At 43.3% G+C, this 24,456-nt stretch overlaps 1 protein-coding gene across 2 annotated transcripts in view; it reads left to right on the top strand.

Annotated features, from left to right (window-relative positions):
* The window catches only part of CYFIP2 (cytoplasmic FMR1 interacting protein 2), a 2,832,302-nt gene that overhangs the window by 1,408,915 nt on the left and 1,398,931 nt on the right, over nucleotides 1-24,456 (top strand). For both annotated transcript variants that reach the window (XM_044069335.1, XM_044069334.1), the window contains exon 14: nucleotides 1,619-1,785. In XM_044069335.1, coding sequence (XP_043925270.1) covers nucleotides 1,619-1,785 — 167 coding nt within the window. The remainder of the gene's footprint in view (nucleotides 1-1,618; nucleotides 1,786-24,456) is intronic.

The raw sequence follows: 24,456 nt of genomic DNA, 5'->3' as shown, positions 1-24,456 counted from the left end.
TCATTTTCCACAAATGCTCTGCTGTTTCCAACTTTTAATACTGTATCCTTTTGCTGCAGTTTTGTAAGGATATGCGGCAGATTTTTATCTTTACTAATACAGGTCTTTGCTGCTTTCTCATGGCTGGGTTTGGAGCATACGCACGGTGTGCCTTTACGACTAAAAGTTACTGCTGTGGAATACCAGTCCAGTTTCTGATCTGTGCCTTCATAAAATTAATACAGTCTGTTCCTTCTAGTTTATCTGGTACAGCAGAAAATCTCAGATTTTCCATACATACTGTGTCCTCTAATTCTACCATTTTTGAAACATCTCTTTGACAGTGTTTTCTTCATTTCAACCTCTGATTTTTCATCTGAATAAACGTTTAAAGCTTCTTCCATTTTCTCCAGCCTTTTGTTATTTGAGGTAATATAATCCTTCAGTGTTTTGTTTATTTTAATCATCTCTGAGCACATTTGACTTATTTTTTCTCTAGGTTACTGAAAGTCATGTCTTGCACCAAAGCTGGAGCTTGAACTGCTTGCTGCTGAACAGCTGGAGGATTCTTCCCAGTATTTTCTGTTCACCTTTTCTAGTTGATATTCTTTCAGGCTCTCTTAGTTTCTTCTTTGCTGGCATCCAGGCAGTAACTGCATTTATTAAAAGTGTCAGGGTTCATGGCCCTTGTGTTTTAGTTTTTTTTTTCACATTGGGAGATACGAAGTCAAGCTGTTGATCATTATGCAGCTGTCTTTTGATAATGATTCTGTGTTGATGTATTGCTTTGTAATTAGTAAGTTATAGGTTTATAAAAGTATTCTGTGTTACATGCCCTGTAGTCCTTGATGCAGCTGTTAGCACCTCAGTTTTTAAGGATATGCAAAAGAAGGAAAAAAGTCTATAAACTTGTTCATTGTTGGCATTTGCATCTGCGAAAGTAATTTAAACATTTACTTAGCTGACTTCCCTGTTGTACAAGTCGAAATCCATATGTAAACTCTTGGGAACAAGGAAAGTGGTAATCATGCTGTCTTGCTTCTGTATACCAACTGCAGATTCATTGTATAAAAACTAATCAACAAAAGTAATTTGTGGGTTAGTGTCATGCTACCTGCAAGATTTTATTATAAGTCAAGTTGTCTTCAAGGTTCATTATAAAGTAGTATAAAATTTGATGGCACAAGTTGTTCATGTTTAGTTCAGCATGGATTGTTGCACCTGCAGTGGGAAGTACTACATTATTATATATCTGATGCTTATATTGTCAAAGTGAAATACAGTCTTACTACACAAGTACTTATTTAAAAAGGAGGAACATATTATTTAAGTAAGTTCCAGTATATGAACTAAAAATCTTTCCCATCCTTAGGTGTAGCTGAGATTCATGCTCCATTACTGTTATTTACTAACTGCACCCACAGATGGGTGGACATTATTATTTTATTTACATTAACAATGAATGTTAATCTTTTTGTACAAAATTGTCTTTTTCAAGGCTAGCTTTCCCTATGTAATAGTGTCATAGATGTATAGTCTATTTAAAAGTAGTTCTTTAGTGTCTTTCTAAAAAAATGTACAGAAACATTTATGCATATTCAGCCAGGTGTTTCTGATGATAAAATTATCATTTTTATAGGTGATTGCAATGATTAAGGGCTTACAGGTACTGATGGGCAGGATGGAGAGCGTTTTTAACCAAGCCATCAGGAACACTATCTATGCTGCGTTGCAGGACTTTGCTCAGATAACTCTAAGAGAACCACTGAGGCAGGCGGTCAGGAAGAAGAAGAATGTGCTGATAAGGTATGAAGCTCAAGCAGCATTCCTTATAATTCAGTTGCAAAGCTAAATGATCTGATAATTTCCAGAACCATTTTACTGTCTTGGGTGGGTTTGCTTTTCCATGTTTTCCCTCTGTCTGTTAATTCTTAGATGATGGCCTTTAAATGCTGAAAGGCACACTTATGAAACCTTCATTTCACATCAGATCAAGTAAGAAAAGAGTAGTTATGTTTATATTAGAATGAAAGTAAATAAGCATTTAGTGGCAGGTGATTATGATACCAAAGCACTGTTACATTTAAGTTATAAACATTCTTCAGAGAAAGTAAAGAAGACAATTGGTTGTGGCTTCAATAGCCAAAGGAAATAGGTTCAATGTATTACCTTGGGCAGATACAGTAGGTGAACCCTTTTCGGCTTGGAGGAAGGGTGATGAGTCAGGATAAGGAGGGACAGTGTCTACATTATATATGCATTGTTTAGTATACTTTGAGAAAATGCTTAAATTGATGAGGTGGCTGGTAAAACAAATAATAAACTTATGAATGAGTGCTGGCTGAAAAGTGTAGGTGCTTTGAAAGGGTGGTGTTTTCCTTTAGTTTAGAGTAGTGGGAGATATTATTTGAGATGACCAAATCCATCCAACTATCCACAACCCCTTTTCCCATTTTTCCACATGGGGCAGGGTATCACTTCAACAGTGTCAGTTATCTAGAGCCAAAGTTCACACCATAGGGTGGCTAGCCGTGACATTGCTGTTCTTCCATACCACACACTTGCATGCAATTTAGAGTGTCCAGTCCACCTACTGCATGTCTGTAATGTGGGAGGAAAGCGGAACACTTTTAGGAAACCCACGCAAAACACAGTAGGACATGCAGACTCCACACAGAAGGCACCCCAGCTGAGAATCGAACAGGAGAACCTCTTGCTGTGAGACAGCAACGCCCTCTGCTGCTCTACTCTGCCAACATGTTTTAAGGGTTGGGTGCTAAGGAGATGGCATCAGTCAAGGAGAGGGTGTATTTTACTTAGAAAAGTTTCATTTGTAAACACATCATAACTGACTCTTGAACTAAAGGTAGGATGCAAGAATTGCAGTAGAGCAGGACTATGTAGTTTTAGAAAAGGGAATCCGATGTTAACAGTATAAATTTATTAGCACAGTCCTAGTATACAAATCTTATAAGTGGATAGTGTAGGACCTCCATCTTTTCAAATATCAGAAGTGGGAACATTTTTATGGAAATGTGTTATTTTGTAATAAACTAGTGCACTATATTCAGAAGTAAATAGCCTGTAAAGTTGTCAAATGATAGACTCATGTTGTGCAGCATTACAGTCAGAAATATTAATGGTTAATGTAATGACAAATAAAGCCAGTTAAAAAAGGACTAACAGAATAAATGCCTTCAACATTAAAGAAATTGGAACATGAAGATCTTTGGCATGACTTCCTGTTCTTGATGATATGTTTATCCATGGCTGTGCTAGCCTGGCAGACATTACCTGCTCCAGAATATGTTGACTGTTCTTTTATAGTCCTGTTATTTATGAAGACCTTTTTTAAATTGTTTTAACAATGGTTTATATCAGTTAATAGCCATTCAGTCTATTGTAGATATGATTTAGAACTTGTTTTAACAGATGATCACTGAGCTGCAGTGAATCAATTATTAAGTAGTCATGATTATGTTGTATTATATGTAGGCTTACTTGCTTGTTTGTGTTGTTTTTTTTTTTTTTCTATACACAATGGTTTCTTAAAATTGCTTGCAGAGATATGATCAGATTGTGTAGAGATAGCATATGCTGAATAATGGAAGCTTAGTCTCAAAATCTTGTTTGGGTCATTGATGTTCATCATGTTACACTGCTGCAGTCATTACACTTGGGTTATCTTGCCGTCAGGCGGTTCCCCAGTTGGCCAGAGTTCCAAAGTCTTGGTCCGGCGTCGGCTGCCGTCGCCTCCTCCCTGACTTCAGTGCGACAGGGGTATATAAGATGCAGCCAACGCCATTTTCTTCAGTCTTTCTTGCGGTGCGGTGCCCAAAGCAAAAGCAGTTCGCAAGTGCCGGTCGGCTGACTCCTGAGATTTTCATTTCCAAATCCAGAACCGAAGTCTTCTACAAAGCTAAGTACCCCGTTGGGGAAACTTTTTCTTGCCTCAGTCCGATGTCAGTAAAAGTTAATAACTGTATTTCTTGTGGGAAGCAAATACCTCATAAGGATTTCCATTCTTATTGCATCCCATGCCTAGGCCCAGACCACGACGTCACTGGTTGTCGGCCTTGTGCTAGGTTAACAAGCGCACTATTAAATGTCGGTTTGATTTTGCCCGACATTACTTTGGCAGAAAATGTAATTATACGATGCCGTCGGAACTTCCAACGACCGCAATTCATAAAAAGCACAAAGACAAAGATAGGCATCTGAGACCCAAAACGGACGACGACGCCTCTTCTAGGCCAGTCGCCGGTTCTCCAGTTTTCAGCGAAGTGCCTTCGCAGCCCCTGATGACCGCTTCAGCAGAACCACAGGCAGCCACCGACTCCTTAGTGGAGATGGCTGGGCCATCGGACTCCCAAGTTTTACAGACTACCAAAACCGACCCTGCAGAGGGATCCGGTGTACATGAGCCTTCTGCAACTTCAGAGGGTGTATTCAGACCTAGTCAGCTTAGCCTTAAACCCTCTTCTAAGTCTAAACCACCTCTTAAATCTAAGAAATCACAGTCTCCAGGGCAGGACTCCATGCCTAAGAAAAAAATGCTCAAAATGGCCGAAGACTTGATCACTCTTATTAGGGGGTCCCATCCCCCTCCTGATAAAAGGCCCAGACAGGATGTGGATTCTGACTCCTCCGACCAGGTGTCCATTTTCTCACAGTCTTCCTCAGACCTAGGTTACTCTTTACCCCCTTATGAGGATTCTGATGCTGAGGAATCCATTCCATCAGCCTCTCTCCCAGAGGATTACTCTTTTGGGGAAACTTTACACACCATGAGGGAGCATTTTCATTGGGAGGGCCAGGATTACTCAGAATCCAAGAAAAGGCTCAGAGAATTCCTACTTTTACCTCAACACAGACCCCTGGCTATTCCGCCAGTGTTAGACATTGTGGATGATGTGTATACTGAATCCAGCTTAAATCCTGATTCCTTACCTCCAGCTCCAGTTAAACCAGACAGGTATTACAGAGTCCCTGACTCACACAAATTTCTGTATAAAAGCCCAGTGGCAGACCCAGAAACTATTTCTCAGGGACCCAAGGGGGTCAAGGCCTCATCAGCAAAGAACCCAGTTCCCCCTGACAGAGACTCCAGAGCATTAGACAGATGGGGAAAGAAAGTATATACATCTGCAACTTTAGCCATGAGGGCTTTGAATTGCCAATTTCACATGTTAAAATACAAGCAATTTCTGATGTCTCAGTTGAAACAAAAAATGCTTTCAGGTACAGATCCTCCTAATTTTAAAGAAATGCAGGATTTATTGCATGCTGCTGAACAAGTGGGAAAACATACTTTGCAATGTAGTTTTGATTCTTTAGAGGCCTCCTGCAGAGCAGCAGTTACAGGCTCTGTCATTAGAAGACACGCATGGTTAAAGGAACATGCATTGCCAGATCATGTTAAAGCAAAACTACTGGATGCACCCTTTCAGCATGATGTCCTATTTGGAGTTAAGGCAGAAGAGGTACTAAAGAAAATGGAGGATAAGGCAAAATCTATGCAAACAGTGAAAGATTTCTTACAGGTACAGCCTCCGAGATTTAGCAGAAACTGGCCAACAAAAAATTAGTCCTTTCCTGTTACAGACAGACCTCAAAGGGGCAAATACAGACGTCCAAGAGGCAGAGGACAGCCACAAGGTCCGTACAGGCCTCGACAGTGGGGTGCACCAGGCCAGAAAGAAGGAGAAGACAGACAACAACCTTACAAAAAACAGTCCCAATGACTTCCCACTACAGCTGCCAAACATTTCTCTCTTGGCAGCCCCACTGGGAGGAAAACTGGCTCTTTTCTATCACAATTGGCATATGATCACCAAAGACAAATGGGTTCAATATCATTTCACAGGGTTACAGGTTCCACTTTCACACTTTGCCAAGGTTAAAAGGTATGCCAAATCTGCCACCAAATCAATGGGCAGAGGCTCAAAAACAAATTACAGCACTCATGACCATGGGAGCTATTCAGAAGGTACCTCCGCAGGAACAAGGACAAGGATTTTACTCAAGACTCTTTCTGGTACCCAGAAAAGACAAAGCCTGGAGGCCTATTCTGGATCTTTCATCTCTAAACACTTACCTGGATGTCCCGAAATTCAAAATGTTGACATTACAGCAGCTTCTTCCCATGCTGGGCAAGCAAGCTTGGCTCGTGACTTTGGACCTCAAGGAGGCATACCTGCATGTCCCTATCAGACAAAACTGCAGAAGATACCTCAGATTCATAGCTGGTCCAATGCATTATCAATTCTCTGCACTGCCCTTTGGCTTATCTACTGTGCCCAGGGTCTTCACAAAGTGCCTGGTACCAGTAATTGCATTTTGCAGACAAAGAGGAATTCAAATTTACCCATACCTGGACGACTGGGTAATTCAAGCAGAGAGCAAAGACGTTCTCCTAAAGCATCTGGCGTTTGTAAAAAAGTTACTAAGTTGCCTGGGGTACACAGTAAGCGAAAAGAAATCAAAACTAGTGCCCTCACAAGAGATAATATTCCTGGGTGCCAGCTGGAACACAATGGCCCAGATGGCTTATCTCACACCAGACAAGCAAGGACATTTGACTCAATACTTTCAACTGATGGCAACAAAGACCCGACTCCCTGCAAGAAAAATTCTGCAGGCCTTGGGCTACATGGCATCTTGCATACTACTAATTCCATATGCCAGACTGTATATGAGGAAACTACAATGGTACCTAAAGAGTGTATGGTCTCAACACTGTCAAAGTTTGGAAACAGTTATACCACTAATACCTTGCCTTCAGAAGGAGTTTTGATGGTGGGCTCAAGCTTGTCACCTCAACAAGGGGCAGCCTTTTACTCAACCCACACCCAGGCAAACACTGACAACAGATGCATCGGATTACGCCTGGGGAGCACACATGGCAGGAAAATGCATTCAGGGCAAGTGGCCTATAGAACAAAAGCATCTTCACATCAACCAAAAAGAGATGCTAGCTGTACAAAATGCCCTTATAGCTTTTGATGACATGCTACTTCCAGGACAACTACTACTAAAGACGGACAGCACCACAGTCATGTGGTACATAAACAAGCAAGGGGGCACCCATTCATACCCCCTCTGCAGACAAGCAGTGACCTTGTGGAACACAGCTATAAGCTATCAAGTTCATCTACAAGCACAATTCCTGCCAGGAGAGAAAAACACACTGGCAGACGACTTAAGCAGAAATATCTTGGATCCACACGAATGGGAATTGAATCCACAAATATTCAGAATGATAACACAGAAATGGTGGAGCCCGGACATAGATCTGTTTGCATCACCAAAGAATTGCCAGCTACAGAAATTCTGCACAAGCAGTTACCATCCACAAGCATGGAAAATGGATGCCCTCTCATTCAGCTGGAAAAATCTAACAGTATACGCATTCCCACCACTGCCTCTTCTTCCAAAGGTACTCATAAAAGCCAGGCAAGAGGGGCCAAAAATGATCCTGATTGCACCAGACTGGCCACGCCAGCACTGGTACCCAATCTTAAAAAACTTAGCACAAGGACCACCCTGGATTTTGCCTCAAACACCACATCTACACTCTCAGAACAACAATCAGATTCTCCACAGCCAGCTAAGGACCTTAAACCTCCCTGCATGGAAGATACCTTAGCAAAGCAAGCAGTGTCTCTCTCCAAAGCTGTTATGGATGTCATCCTGGAGGCAAGAAGGCCTAGTACCAGGAAAGCCTATTCGGATAAATGGAAGAGATTCTGTTCCTGGAACCAGGCTCACAGCCTTGACCCTCTTGTGCCAAACATTCCTCAGATACTACAATATTTGACTGAGATGCTGGACAAAGGCCTCTCCTTCTCATCCATCAAGATCCATGCCTCTGCCATCTCTGCTCATTACAACACGGATCCACCAATTTTCTCTAATCCTTTGCTAAAACAGTACCTCAGAGGGGCAAAAAACATAAGACCGCCCCGTAGAGCACCTGCTCCAACTTGGGACCTCAGCTTTGTTTTGGAAAAATTAACATTACCCCCTTTTGAGCCAGCTAGCACAGCAGAATTAAAATACATCTCTTGGAAAACTGCTCTGCTCCTGGCACTTATATCAGCATGAAGAGTTTCAGAATTACAGGCACTAATGGCAGTGGAACCTTTCCTCATTTTCCACCAGGACAGGGTGTCCTTAAGAACTAACCCTACTTTTATGCCTAAGGTGGTTTCAAGTGTGTCTCTAAACCAAACTATTCATTTGCCAACTTTTTATCCAAAACCACAGAATAAAGGGGAGAGACTACTGCATTCATTGGACATTCACAGGCAGTTACGCTTCTACTTGGACAAAACCAAAGCTTTTAGAAAATCTGAGCAATTATTGGTAGCATACGCTGCAGGAGTACAGGGAAAAGCCATTTCAAAACAGACTATTTCCAAATGGATAGGACATTGTATAAGTTTCGCTATACACACCATGGGAAACCTGTGCCTACCAGCATTACATTTCATTCCATCAGGGCAACAGCCACATCAACGGCCTACCTCAGAGGAGTACCTACCAAGGATATTTTGGAAGCAGCAACATAGAGCTCTGTGCATACCTTCACCAAGCATTATCATCTGCCTCTATACTCCAAATCCAGAACTGGCTTCACCTCTGCAGTGCAGGGCCTTATAGCCACCCCTAATGCACTATAGAACTAGCCACCCTACCTCAGCTTTGGGATTCTACCCAAGTGTAATGACGGCAGCAGTGTAACACGATGAACATAGTACAGTTTTGTACCTACCATAAATGTAGATGTTCCAGTATTGACACTGCTGCAGTCCAGGTTACCCTCCCTCCATCCCCTCTTCATTGTTATTACGTACCTAGGTCTACTACCCTTTACTACCTTTGGGGGGGGTATTTGCTGGTAACTGAAAGTTTTTGTTTGTTTTTCTTATTTATGTTTTATTAGCAATTTGAATTGCCTGCCTATTTGGGGGCACCTGACATCTGGGGCAAGAAAAACTGAAGAAAATGACGTCAGCTGCATCTTATATACCCCTGTCGCACTGACGTCAGGGAGGAGGTGACAGCAGCCGACGCCGGACCAAGACTTTGGAACTCTGGCCGACTGGGGAACCGCCTGACAGCAGGATAGCCCAAGTGTAATGACTGCAGCAGTGTCAACACTTGAACATCTACATTTATGGTAGGTACAAAACTGTACTTTTCTTATTCTAAGTAAGATAAATTCTGATAAAGTAATATGTTAATAAATCTAAACACATTTTTGGAAACAATTTCAACCACCCCCATTTTGAGTTACCAGCTGCCACTGTCAGAGACTGTCAAAAGCTAGTTATTTGTATCATAAAGTCTGTGCTTGCCTAGATGTTTAGAACAGAAAGCATAAAGTACCCTGGATAAAGCTGTGGGTCAGAAAAAAACCAATTTGTTTGCTTTAGTATGTGGTAAATAAGGCGCAGATGGTAAATATCTGTTTCTTATGGTCTTTTGGGTTTCTGCTACAGTGATGGGAATGGATAGTATTCCTAAGTCTAAGCATGATTAAAGTTCATGAAATGAGTATTATTTCAGTCTTTCATGTTAGCTGGAAGTGCCTTTTAGAGCACCTGCAATGTGCCCAGAAGTGACTCTTTCTACAGTTCATACGGAGTTACTTTTATCAGTAACATATCTAAGTATGACTGTAAATTCTGTTTTATAAGACCCATTGTTTCTACTACTATTGGGACTGTCTGGGTATCCTTCTTCAAAATTGCCCTAATTTCTGCTTGTAAATCATGGTATTTTATGACTTTGTGTCTCTCTGTATGCATGACACTGTATTCACAGGGTGTAGCAGTTTCAGTGATCAGTGCTACTTTTGTCTTCTTTTCCTGGACTGTTGTATCTGATTTTCTTGCATCTGTTTTTTGATCGCATGTGATATAAACTTCATCATTTTCTATAATGCTTTATGGCTGATGTTTCCAGTGCTTCTCAGCTACTTCAGTATTATAATGTTTGCACAATCCCCAGTGTAACAGTCTTGACATATTATTATTATGCTTTTCAATATACAGTCCTTCTGCCATTAGTGTATCACACCCAGCAACAACATGTGCAACTGTATCTAATTCTGTTTTACAAAATCTGCATTTGTCTGTTTCTCCCATATGTTCAGTGGACTTTGTGAACTAACATGCATGTAGTTCACTGTCCTGGGCCACCATAGTAACCTTTCATAGTATCATAAGAGGTCACTAGGCTAATGGCCATGGGGCCCTTACAAGCCTAGCCAAGAGTTTATCCCCAAAAAGAAACCTCAGTCAGTACCTGTCGCCCCTGTCAGTGAAGGACACAGGTGGACCCCCTAGAACATATTTGTGGTTTCCCATCCACTCATCAAGGTTGCGCTTGAAGGGGGTCAGCGAAATTCTCTGTTTGACATGTATGAGAACTGTATTCCAGAAATGGGGCAGCCTCTAGGATACAAACCTGTCTCTCCATCAGGTTTTGTTGATGTCGCATGTTAGATTCAGGCCTTTTGAGTGGGTAGTGTGTGTGTGTGGAGTTAGACTTACGGATATGGAGCATCTCTAGTAGGGCATGGTTCGAGATTGCTTTGTAGGCAGGACACAGATCACCCCCTGAGCAGTCACTACGATACCAAGTAGAGTGATAGTGATTTGAGCCTGTCTGAATTTGGACAGGTGTTGGAAGCCATGGATTCTCTTTGTGAGGTATTTTAGTGGCCTTTCCAGTTGGTGCAGTTGTTTGGAGAGGTACATCCCAAACGGGGCATTAGACTCAGTTATTGGTCTAATAAGGGAGTATAGCGAGGTAATGACCTTCTTTTTTCTGTATGCAACCCCTTTACTTATGAGATGAACCAAATAAAAGGCTTTTCTGACCACTGCCGCTACATGATGGTTGAATGTGAGGTTGTTACCAACCTGAGTGCCCAGGTCTGTCACGGCAGGTTGTGTGCTTAGGGGGTTGCTTTTGATGTGGTAATCAGTAGGGGTTGTGTTTTTGCCGAATGGTATGATGATACATTTTTTGCATTTAGCTTGAGGCCATGACTTTGGCACCAGTCATTAGTTGCTGTGAGACCCTTTTGCAGTATGTTAACAACATTTGGGGAGCCAGTGACAGCACCCAACTTACAGTCGTCCGCAAACTTGGTCAGTCACAGGCCTTTTTTCTTTGCCTGGTCATCTGAGAAATAGATGCCAAACAGTAGGGGTTCCAGGACAGATCCCTGGGGAACTCCACTAGTGATAGGTATGCTGTTGGAGGTGGAGGTGCCTATTTTGACTTTGAGGGTCCTGTCGGTGAGCCAGTTGGACACCCACCTGATGAGATAGAGATTTATGCCAAGTTGTGTTAGGTTTGCAATGATGCCTGAGTGGGGGATTGTGTCAAAGGCCTTGGCCAAGTCAAGTTAAACCATATGTACTGACTTTCCCTTATCCAGGGCCTTGGTGACAGTCTCAAAGAGGTCAACCAGGTTCAACAGGCAAGATCTGCCTTTGACAAATCCAAACTGGGTGAGGTCAAGTGCTTGGAGATTGCTTATGTCCTTGTTTATGGGATCCATAATAATACACTCCATGGTTTTACATATCAGACTTGTCAAGCTAATGGGGCAATAATTTCAAGGGTCAGAAGTGGCACCACCTTTGTGCAAGGGAATGACAATGGCAGTTCTCCACTCTGCTGGAATGAAGCCTGTACATAGACTGTGGATGAATAGGGTGCTCAATGGTAAAGCCATTTGTTTCTGGAGATGGTGCCAGAATACATCCTGGGATACTTTCAGGTCCCATGGAAGCTGTGTTCTTTGCCTTGGATAGGGCCTGTAACACTTGATCTACAGAGATGTGGGGTGCTGGACAAGTATCAGGGATGTGGAAAGGGCCTTTGGGGGACAGGGGGTGACTAAGTCAGAAGGATCAGTGTAAGTGATACTGTTAAGTACTAATTCGGAACACACATGGACATTGCCATGGAGGTTCCTGACATAACTGAAGAAGATTTTATGGTTTTCCTTTGTTATGGGGGCTAGTTTCAATTCATAATTGGCCTTGGAGGTTTTCACTGATGATCTAATTTGCTTGTTGAGGCTAAGGAGGGAATTTTTCTAATTTGGAATTTGTTCCTTTTTACCCATGGACAAGAGTTTCTTTCTTTTGTTGCAAAGCCTATTGATAAAGGATGTCCACCAAACAGGTTTGTGTTTGAGGAGCAGGTTTTAGTTCTGTTGGGTATGGCTGAGTCCATGCAGTTGTACAGGTGCTTGTATACTGCATTGACGTACTGTTCAGCATAGTTGTCTACTGGTCTAGTGCATTCAAGCTGATGAAGTTGAGGAATCGTAGAGATAGTGCATTAGTGAAACAATAGTTTACCCAGTCTATGGTGGGGTAGTAGAAGTCACCAAGGATCAGGGTGTTAGGGGGTACCTTGATGAAGTCAAGTAGATCCAGGTAAGAAGAGCAGGTGTCCTGAGTCATGGAGGGGGGTCTATAGCTAGCTATAACAGGGATGGATGCCTTGCCAACTGTCAGTTGTACCTGGAGTAGTTCCAGTGCGCCATGCTGGCAAACCAGTCTGGAGGTGTGCCTGTCCTTAATGAAGATAGAGACTCCACCACCCTTAGTTTTCCCAACCTCATTTTGGGATCCAAATGTGTGGAATGAGGTGTAGCCTGATAAGGCAGGGGTGCTCTCTTCAGCCCTGAATCAAGTTTCTGTGACTGCACAGACATCAGCATATTCCAGTGCAAGGAGGACCTCCAGTGAGTCCATTTTCAGGTTAAGGCTCCCAGCGTTAAGCTTTACTAGAAAAGCTCACCAGACTCTGCTACACTTTGCTGTGAAGAAAATGTTAGTTTGCTTTTTATTTGTTGTATTTTGTAATACTTTATTGCATTCTTATATTTTGAATACTGTGATTTGTTTTCTTTACCTTGTGTTTTACTTGTATTCTGCTTTTAACTGCATATTACAACTTCAAAAGAGACCACAGCTCTGTCTCTTGTGAGTCAGGCAGAATTTTTTCCCACCCACCCACCTGCTTACTGTCATGTTCTTAAATACCACTGTTTTTCTAGTTGCCTGCCTCTTATGTTAATTTGGCCATATAACTCATTTCCTCTCTGCTTTCACTGGTTTGTGTGAGTAAGCACAAAATTATCATTTTGTGAAATCACTCCCTTTTAACTATTTAAATTTATTGGCCATCCTACTGTATTCCATGATACCAGAATACAAAAGTGACCACCCTTTTTCAATTTATCTTGCTGTTTTAAAAGTAGTGACTCTCCACTAAAACTTAACTTTTTACACAGGTAAAACTTAAGTTACCTACTTTCACATCTAACTTATCTAGTGCACACTGCAGTGTTTAGGATAAACCATTTTTTTTCCATCTTACCCTTTAAGCATCCCTGTGACTAGCACTTGCTCTAATACCTGCTGGAAAGCACTAGGAAGCCTTAAACTAATACAAGCACTCAACTCTCCTTATTAATAAGGATAAATTAATTGTAGGCACTAAACAGCATATAATTGCAAAGTACCTTGCTAAGACAAGGGAAAACAGCTCCTGTATTTTACAAAAAAAGCACCAAACCAGGCATGTCCAAGGGTCAGCTTCCGTTGATTTCTCATGTCCACCTGGTGAATCTGGGCATACTGGGGCAATGCAGCAATTGCCTCATATACACAGACAACCCTCTCCTCCTACCACCCAACACTGCAACCTGTGAGAGATGCACTTACATAGCCAAACTGGAAGCAAAGCTCTCTCCACCCAAGATTGTGCTAGACAGTCAAGAGGAGAAGGTTAACACCTGCACTAAACCTCAAGCAAAACATAGCCCTTCTAAACCAACACCACCAGCACCCACACATAGACACATTAAGTCCACATATGTGGAGTCCCTTAACTGTAACCTGCCCAAGCAACAAGGACCCCCAAAGCTGAATGCAAACAAACACCAATCACAACCGAAGTGTCACATAGCTCACAACACCATTGTGCCACCCAACAACAGCCTCTAAGGCACGTAAACGTACCTAACACTTTAGTCATAGGTGACTCTATTGTCAGGCACACTGATGTCCCACTCACCAGGCTGAACAAGGAGAAAATTACAGTCAGCTGCCTGTCGGGTGCCAGGATCCGCCACATAACGCATGCACTCAAGTCACTCCACAACAAGTACAAATATGACTCTGTCATTGTCAATGTTGAAGTGAATGACTTCAGACAAACCTCCCTGGACTACATGAAAAGAGACATGGAAGAACTCTCGGATCATGTGGCCCAGGCAGGTATGACCCTAGCCCTGAGTAGCATCCTTTCTTCTCCCAGAATGATACCACAATATAAGGACAAAATGATTGACTTCAACAATTGGCTAAGCTTCTGGTGTCATTCAAAGGGGATCCAGCATCTGTCTGCCTGGGACGACATGATCGACAGACCACAATGCTTTGCCAGAGATGGTCTGCGCCTGTCGCCCCTAGGATTCAGGTTACTGGCTAAGGCTCTTGCCACCCCTATAGTGTCTTTTTTAGGCAAAGTTCAAAGGACAAAACCACCACAGGAACAGGTAGATTCATGCAAATTCTGAAGGTAATGCTACTCAATGCTAGAAGTCTAAACCTCAAAATGCACTCCCTCGAGGCACTCCTAAAAATGGAGGACATCGATATCTGTGCAGACCTGGTTCAAGACTCCAGAGAGCACCCCTGCAATACCAAGCTACAACTCTTACCACACTTTTCGGCCACCAAACCAGGACCGAAACACTAAAGGTGGAGGAGTGTCCATATTCACCAAGGATATTCACACCACCAGGCTAGTTGCCCAACACAATGCATCTGAAATTCTCTGGGTGCAACTAACACTAGGTAAGACTGCAATCCAAATTGTAGCTTGCTATAGATCCCCCATCATGCCCCAAGATTCTCACTACACCTTTCTAAACATACTGGAAAATATTAAGGTACAACTAAACACCCTAATACTGGGTGATTTCAACTACCCTGCCATTAACTGGGAAAACTACTCATGTACCAACACCTTTGCCCAGCGATTCTTGGAATTCATAAATTCCAACACCCTGGATCAACTAATCCATAATCCCACCAGGGGCTCCAATATCCTAGACCTGGTCATTACCAACATGGGAAATCGAAGCTCCACACCTATGGTCACCCCCTCGTTGGTCAGGTCTGACCATAAGCCAATCACCCTTAACATCCACATCCCACCCCCCAATAAGGAAATCTCCATAAAAAACTTTCCAAAGCCAACTTCATGCTACTCAAGTCAGAAGTGACAAACTTCATGACACCCATGCAGACGGGAACTGAAAGTTCGACTGCTGAATCCTACACTAAGGCACTGTACGAGCACATCCACTCATGTATGAATCGTGCCATCCCAAATAGAACCAAGATGCTCTCCTCCAAAAAAAGGAAGCCAATCTGTTGGTCCCCTGCCATAAACAAACTTTACAACAAAAGGAAGAAACTGTTGCAGAAAAGAGGAAAATCCCAGGATGCAAAAAATTCCCATACCAGCCTCAATAAAAGCTGAGATTCCTCATAAAATCCTCCAAAGCTAGTTATGAAAATAAAATTGCCAAAGATTCCAAAGACAACCACAAGGCATTATATAACTATGTCAAGAATCTAAATGGCAATGCTCAGATCTGCTCTGAGCTACAACAGAATGGCATTAAATGTACTGATCCCAAGGATATTGCCAACTTCACCCCCCTCTCACCCTCTAAATGGCCCATCTCAATACCGGAGGATTGTCAAATTTCGGTAATACTGGCCACATAGGTAAAAAACGCACTCTCCAATGCTAAGAATACAGCATCCATGGGACCAGATGACATCCTGGGCTGTGTATTACATGAAATACAAAATGAACTGACACCTCACCTAAGTGTCATGTTTAATCATAGCCTCACCAAAGGCTTCGTGCCCACTGAGTAGCGCACAGCTACAGTTATCCCACTCCACAAGGGGGGAATCCACCTTGGATCCCGGGAACTACCGGCCCATCAGTCTGACGAGCCTGATCTGCAAGGCCATGGAACGTATTATCATGGAACTTATAAACAAAGACATTGGCAACCTTCAAACATTGGACCCCACCCAGTTTGGGTTTGTGAAGGGCCGATCTTGTCTCCTGAACCTGATTGACTTCTTCAAATCAGTCTCCAGAGCCGTGGACGAGGGTAAGGTGGTCCACACAGCCTATCTGGACTTCGCCAAGGCATTTGTCACCATCCCCCACTCTGGAATCATAGATAGACTTACTAAGCTGGGCATTAATCCCTACATCACTCGATGGGTTGCCAACTGGCTTACTGACAGAACCCACACTGCAAAAGTAGCCAACTCCAAATCCAGCTCCAGACAAGTGACAAGTGGAGTACCTCAGGGTTCAGTCCTGGGAATGCTCTTGTTTGGCATCTACTTCTCTGAAGGGACTTTGGCTAACAATGTTCACAGATGACTGCAAACTGGGAGCCATTATTGAATCCCCAAATGATGTGGATACTTTACAAAGGGCCTTACAGAAACAGATGCTTGGTGACAGAGCCATGGGCTCAAGCTCTGTGCCAAGAAATGTATAGTTGTCCCCTTTGGGAAAAAAACATATACCCGTGAATTACCACATAGGTGGCAGTACACTAAAAGTGCAGTTGTGAACCTACCATAAATGTAGATGTTTGAGTGTATTCACTGTTGCAGTCATTACAATTGGGTTATCCTGCTGGCAGGCTACCCGCAGTTGGCCCGAGTTCCAAAGTCTAGGTCTGGCGTCGGTTGCTGTCGCCTCCTCCCTGACGTCAGTGTGCCAGGGGTATAAAATATGCAGCCGACACCATTTTCTTTAGTTTTTCTTGCCCCAGATGTCAGGTGCCCCTAAAATGGTAGGCTAAATTATGCCAATAAGCATGCATGCACAAAAAACTACTTTCCTTTCATCTACAAGCAAATACACCACATAGGTTGTATAGAGTAGAAAAGTACAGATAGGTCCCAGCAAAGAAAAAGGGGGATGGTGGGAGGGTAACCTGGACTGCAACAGTGAATACACTCGAACATCTACATTTATGGTAGTACACAAATGTACTATGTTGGGAGGGTGGCCTAATGGTTAAGGTGTTTGTCTTGCAAACACAAGGTACAGGGTTTGAATCTCACAGGGGGATAATTGGCTAGGCTTAAAATGGCTTGCAAGGGCAGTTAGCCTAGTACTAATCTATGAACCTATGAACCTATGTTCATCGTGTTTCACTGTTGCAGTCATTACAATTGGGTTGAATCCCAAAGCTAAGGTTGGGAGGCTGGAGCTAAATAGGATTAGGAGAGGCTATCAGGCCCTGCAGAACTGCAGTGGCAAAGCCTGCCCTGGATTTAGAGTAGAGAGGTAAGTGATAGTGCTTTGTAAAGGTATGCACTGAACTCCAAGTTGCAGCCTCTAAGGTGTCTTTGGTTGGTACTCCTCTGAAGAAGGCTGCTGAAGTGGCTGCTGCTCTGGTTGAATGTGGCCTAATGCTCTTAGGCACTGTTTTGCCATGCTGTGAATAGCAGAAATGAATGCAATGGCCTATCCACTTTGAAATAGTCTGTTTTGAGATAGGCTTTCCCTGTGATGCTGCAGCATATGCCACTAGAAGTTGTTCAGTCTTTCTGAAAGCTTTAGTTCTGTCCAAGTAGAAGCGTAGCTATCTGTGAATGTCCAAAGAATGCAAAATTCTCTCACCCTTATTCTGTGGGTTTGGATAAAAAGTAGGCAAATGAATTGTTTGGTTAAGGGCCACACTGGACACTATCTTAGGCATAAATGTAGGGTTTGTCCTCAGCGAAACCCTGTCAGGATGGAAAATGATAAAAGGTTCCACAGCCATGAGTGCCTGTAACTCTGAGACTCTTCTAGTGGAGGTTATTGCTAGGAGCAGAGCTGTTTTCCAGGATAAGAATTTTATATCAGCTGCAGAGGTGGCTTAAACGGAGGCAGTGTGAGTTTTTCCAAGACGTAATTGAGGTCCCATGCAGGTATTGGTGCTCTCCTTGGAGGTCTTATGTTCTTGGCCCCTCTGAGGTACTGCCTTAGTAACGGATGAGAAAAAATACGTGGTTCTGTATTGGAATGAGCTGAAATGGCAGAGGCATGAATTTTAATTGATGAAAAGGAAAGGCCTTTATCCAACATCTCAGTTAAGTATTGCAAAATATGAGGAATATTTCGAACAATCGTGCCAATACCTTGTGCTTGGTTCCAAGCACAGAATCTCTTCCGTTTGTCTGCATAATATTTTCTGGTGCTATGCCTCCTGGCCTCCAAAATAACATCCATCACTGCTTTAGAGAGAGGTGTGTCTTGAGAGGCTACATTATCTGCCATGCTGTCAGGTTTAAGGTCTTGAGTTGGCTGTGCAGTATCTGACTGTCTTGTTGGGTCAATAAGTGAGGAATTTGAAGTAATGTCTAGGCTTGGCAGTGAGACAAGCTCTTTAGGATTGGGTACCAGTGCTGGCGGGGCCAGTCTAGGGCAATCAGTATCATTTTTGGATTCTCTTGTCTGACCTTGAGGAGTACCTTGGGGAGGAGAAGCAGAGGAGGAAAGGCATATACTGTTAGATTTTTCCAGCCGAAAGATAGAGCATCCACTTTCCATGCTTGCTTGTGTTAAGTCCTTGTGCAGAATCTTTGTAGTTGGTAGTTGTGAGGGGAGGCAAATAGGTCTATGTCCGGGCATCCCCAAGTCCTTGTTATCATGCTGAAGACTTGTGGATCCAATTTCCACTCGTGGGGATCCATTAGATTCCTGCTTAGTTCGTCTGCCAGAGTATTTGTCCTTCCTGGCAGGAATTGTGCTTGCAGATGTACTTGGTAAGTCAATGCTGTGTTCCACAAGTTCATGGCTAGCCTGCAGAGGGAGTAGGAATGTGTGCCTCCCTCCTTGTTTATGTACCACATGAATGTAGTATTGTCCGTCTTTATTAGTAGTTGTCCTGGATGAAGTAGATCCTTGAAGGCTGTCAGGGCATTCTGAACAGCTAGCATCTCTTTTTGATTGATATGTAGATGCATTTGACCTGCGGACCATGTGCCCGGAATACATCTTCCTGCCATATGGGCCCCCCAAGCATAATCTGATGCATCTGTTGTCAGTCTGCCTGGCTGTGGGTAAGGTGAATGGCTGTCCTGTGTTGTGGTGACAGGCTTCTGCCCACCATCGAAACTCCTGTTGCAGGCAAAGAATGAGGGTAATTATTGTTTCCAGGCTGTGGCAATGTTGAGTCCAAACACTTTTTAGATACCATTGAAGTTTCCTCATATGTAGTCCTGCATATGGAATTAGCAGAATGCAGGATGCCATGAAACCCAAGGCCTGCAGAATTTTTCTTGCAGATAACTGGGTCTTTGTTGAAGTAAGTAGTCAGTTGTCTGTGTTTGTCTGGTGTGAGATAAGCCATCTGGGCAGTTGTGTTTAGGCTTGCACCCAGGAATATTATCTCTTGAGAGGGTACGAGTTTTGATTTCTTCTCGTTTACTGTGTACCCTAGACTTTTCAGTAATCTTTTTACAAATGCCAGATGTTGTTGTAGAATGTCCTTGTTCTCCACTTAAATAAGGCAGTCGTCCAAGTAAGGATATATTTGTATTCCTCTTTGTCTGCAAAATGCAATTACTGGTGTCAGGCACTTTGTGAAGACCCTGGGCGCAGTGGATAAACCAAAGGGCAGTGCAGAGAATTGGTAGTGCATTGAGCCAGCTTTGAATCTGAGGTATCTTCTGCATGTTTGTCTGACTGGGACATGCAGGTATGCCTCTTTTAGATCTAAAGTCACAAGCCAAGCCTTCTTGCCCAACATGGGCAGAAGCTGCTGTAGAGTCAACATTTTGAATTTTGGAATATCCAGATATGTGTTTAGAATAGATAGGTCTAGTATTGATCTCCAGGCTTTGTCTTTTCTGGGTACCAAGAACAGTCTTGAATAGAATCCTTGTCCCTGCTTCTGCTCTGGTACTTGTTGAATGGACCTCATGTCCATGAGGGATGAAACTTGTTTTTGTGCCTCTGCCCATTGATTGTGTGGCAGGTCTGGCATACCGTTTTGCCTTGGCAGGGTGTGAAAGTGGAACCTGTAGCCTTGTGAAACTATATTTAGAACCCGTTTGTCCTGGGTGATCATGTGCCAATTTTGTGAAAAAAGTGCTAGCTTTCCCCCCAAAGGGGCTGCTAAAAGATAAGTGCTTGGTGCTGGAAGTGGAAAGTCATTGAGACTGTTTCCTGTATGGCTGTGATTTTTCCTCTCCGCTCTTGGAGGTAGAAGAACCCCATTGTTTAGGTCTGTATAAGCCTTGGGGTTGTGATCTGCCTCTGGGGCGTCTGTATCTGCCCCTTTGTGGTCTATCTGAGACTGGAAAGGACCAATTTTTTGTAGGCCAGTTCCTGCTAAATCTGGGAGGCTGTACCTGCAAGAAATCCTTGACTGTTTGCATAGATTTAGCTTTGTCCTCCATTTTCTTCAACACCTCTTCTGCTGTAGCACCAAAGTATCATGCTGTAAAGGAGCGTCTAATAGTTTTGCTTTAACATAGTTTGATTTTGTTCTTTTAACCAAGCATGCCTCCTAATGGCAGAAAGTACAGTTTTGTACCTACCATAAATGTAGATGTTCGAGGATCTCCATTGCTGCAGTCCTGACATAAGGGTATTCCGCTGCCCACCATCGGCCCGAATACCAAAGGGCTAGAACCGGCGTCGGTCATCGGCGCTCGAGACTGACATCAGTACGTGTCAGTACAAATGCGCATGACCGACGCCATAACCTCAGTCTTTCTTGCCTCGGACTTCAGAATGCAAAAAAAAAACACCACCCAAACCTCAACCTAAAAAGAAAAAAGGGGGAAGGAGGGAGGGAAAATTGGACTGCAGCAATGGAGATCCTCGAACATCTACATTTATGGTAGGTACAAAACTGTACTATGTTCTTCGTCTCCCATTGCTGCAGTCCTGACATAAGGGTAGAATCCCAGAGCAACGGAAAAAAGGGAGGCTGGTCAACTAAATAGCAGTAGGAGCTGCTGACATGCCCTGTAAGATTGCAGTGGCAAACCCAGCCCTAGACCTAGAATAAAGAGGTAAATGATAATGCTTTGTAAAGGTATGTACAGAACTCCAAGTAGCTGCTTCTAGAATGTCTTTAGTAGCTACCCCTCTCAAAAAAGCAGTAGAAGTGGCTGTAGCCCTAGTAGAATGAGACCTGATCCCAGCTGGAACATCCTTACCATGATGAGAGTAACAAAAAGCAATACAATGGCTAATCCACTTGGAAATAGTTTGTTTCGAGACAGCTTTCCCTCATGAAGTCAAAGCAAAAGAAACAAATAATTGTTGAGAACTCCTGAACTCATTGGTTCTGCTCAAATAATACCTCAACTGTCTATGTACATCCAAAGAATGCAAAACTTTTTCCCCGTCATTTTGGGGATTAGCATAAAAAGTAGGCAAATGTATAGACTGGTTCAATGCCACATTAGAAATCACTTTAGGCAGAAAAGTAGGATTAGCACGTAAGGAAACCCTGTCATTGTGAAAAATCAGAAAAGGTTCCACTGCCATGAGGGCCTGTAATTCAGATACCCTTCTAGCAGAAGTAATAGCCAACAAAAAAGCAGTCTTCCAAGACAAGAACTGCAAGTCAGCTGTAGCTGCAGGTTCAAAAGGAGGCAGAGTCAGCTTTTCCAAAACAAAATTAAGATCCCAGGTAGGAGTAGGAGCTCTCCGTGGGGGTCTGATATTCTTTGCCCCTCTAAGAAACTGTTTAACCAATGGATGTGAAAATAAAGGAGGGTCACAATCATAGTGAGCAGAAATAGCTGCAGCATGCACTTTTACAGAAGAGAAGGACAAACCCTTGTCCAATAAAACAGTCAAATATTGCAATGTACAACTCAAATTAGGCAATTCGACATCAAAGCCTTTAGCTGAACTCCAAAGAAAAAATCTCTTCCATTTACCAGCATAAACTTTTCGAGTACTAGGATGCCTGGCTTCCAAAATAACATCCAAAACTTGTTGAGGGAGCTGAAGGTCCTCCTTCTCTAAAACAGAATGCCAGGCTGTCAGGCAGGGAGTGCACCCTGACATTGAGAAAATGATTGTTCTCCTGAGACAATAAATGAGGAATCTGTGGCAATGGCCAAGGTGGTACATGAATCAAGCTCCTCAACAGAGGGTACCAGTGCTGACGAGGCCAATCCGGTGCTATAAGGATCATGCAAGGCTTGTCCCTCCTGACTTTCAACAGCACCTGTGGAAGAAGAGGCAAAGGAGGAAAAGCATACACGTGAAGGTTGCTCCAACTGAAGGATAGTGCATCTATTTTCCAGGCTTTGGATGAAATAGCCTTGTGCAAAACAGTGGCAGTTGGAAATTCAGAGGAGAACCAAACAGATCTATGTCCGAGGTTCCCCAAGCCATTGTCAACTGAAGAAATACCTGAGGGTCCAATTTCCATTCGTGAGGATCCACAATCTGTCTGCTCAGAACATCTGCTAAAGAATTTTGTGCTCCTGGCAGAAACTGTGCTCGAAGAGTGATGTGCAGATTCAAAGCAGTTTCCCACAACAGCATTGCTTGTCTGCAAAGAGGGTAAGAATGAGTTCCCCCTTGCTTGTTGATGTACCACATGACCGTCGTGTTGTCTGTTCGAATCAACACCAGTCCTGGTTGAAGTAGGCTTTTGAATCCCTCCAAGGCAAATTGAACTGCCAGCATCTCTTTCATGTTGATATGCAAGTGAAGTAGCTCTGGGGCCCAAAGGTCTTGAATCCATTTTCCTCTGAAATGAGCTCCCCAGGCTGACTCCGAGGCGTATGTCATTAATATCTGACTTGCCTCTGGTTGGGTCACAGAGAGACCCTTGTTTAGGTGACATTCCTGAGCCCACCACAGAAATTCTCTCTGAATGCAAGGTAGGATCCGAATGACAGTGTCCAAATCGTGGCAGTGTTGAGTCCAAACGTTCTTGAGATACCATTGTAGCTTCCTCATATGCAGTTTGGCATTGGGAAGTACTAGAATGCAAGATGCCATGAACCCCAAGGCTTGAAGGACTGTCCTTGCAGTCAGCCTGGACATTACTGATAGCTGCTGGAAGTATAGGTGAAGATTCCTTTGTTTGTCCGGGGTAAGAAATGCCATCTGAGCAGCTGTATTCAGTTTCACACCCAGAAAACACATCTCTTGTGAGGGTACTAGACTGGACTTTATTTCGTTCACAGAATACCCTAGGCATCTGAAAACTGTCATTACATACTGCAGATGTTGAAGAAGTTCGTGCTTGCCTTGAGCCAGAATCAAACAGTCGTCCAGATAAGGATAAATTTGAATTCCTGCTAGCCTGAGAAAAGCTATTACTGGAGCCAGGACTTTCGTGAATACCCTGGGTAGACAAGCCAAAGGGCAATGCAGAGAACTGATAATGCAAATTCCCATTCCGAAACCTCAGGAATTTCCTGCAACTGGGCCTGATAGGAATGTGAAGATAGGCCTCTTTGAGATCCAGAGTCACCATCCAGTGATCTTTGCCCAGCATAGGTAACAGCTGTTGCAGTGTTAACATCTTGAATTTTGGAATTTCCAGAAAGGTATTTAGAATGGACAAGTCCAGAATTGGTCTCCAAGTATTTCCTTTCTTTGACACTAAGAAAAGACGGGAATAAAACCCCGTGCCTCTTTCTGCAGAAGGTACTTCCTGTATTGCTTCCAACTGAAGCAGAGAAGAAATTTGAGTCTGCGCTTCCAGTTTTTGCTGACGAGGCACATCTGGCATACCTTTGAAAGGAGGGAATGTGTGAAAATAAAATTTGTAGCCTCGATTTATTATGTCCAATACCCATTTGTCTTGGGTAACCAAATGCCAATTCCTTTTGAAAAATTTCAGTTTTCCTCCCAGAGGGGCTGCCAGCAAGGCAGAGTCCGGCAGCTGAAGACACGGGTCATTGGGTCTGTTTCCGAAAGGACTGACCCATGCCCTCCCCAGCAGAAGGGGTAGAAGAACTCAAAGACCTAGAAGTAACAGGGCCCTGAAAGGAAGCCCTACCCCTACCTCGCCTCGACCTGCCCCTAGACTGATAATCCGAAGAGGGGAAAGACCAACCCTTAGCAGGCCAATTCCTACTGAACTTAGGGGCTGAACCTGTAAAAATCCTTAACTGTCTGCATAGACTTAGCTTTCTCCTCCATCTTTTCAAAACTGACTCTACTGGAGGACCAAAAGAACATCAGATTGTAGAGGAGCATCCATAATTCGAGCCTTAACATGCTCTGACAAGGTCTGATCTTTAAGCCAAGCATGCCTACGAATGACTGAACTAGTAGCAGCCACCCTGGAAGAAGCCTGTAAAGCATCAAAACCACACTGCAAAGAATGCTTACCAA

Source organism: Protopterus annectens, chromosome 4.part0, assembly GCF_019279795.1.
Source record: "Protopterus annectens isolate FY-2018-M chromosome 4.part0, PAN1.0, whole genome shotgun sequence".
Classification (NCBI taxonomy): Eukaryota; Metazoa; Chordata; order Ceratodontiformes; family Protopteridae; genus Protopterus; species Protopterus annectens.
Note: the sequence above shows the minus strand (reverse complement) of the source record. Positions and strands in the feature narration are given on the sequence as shown.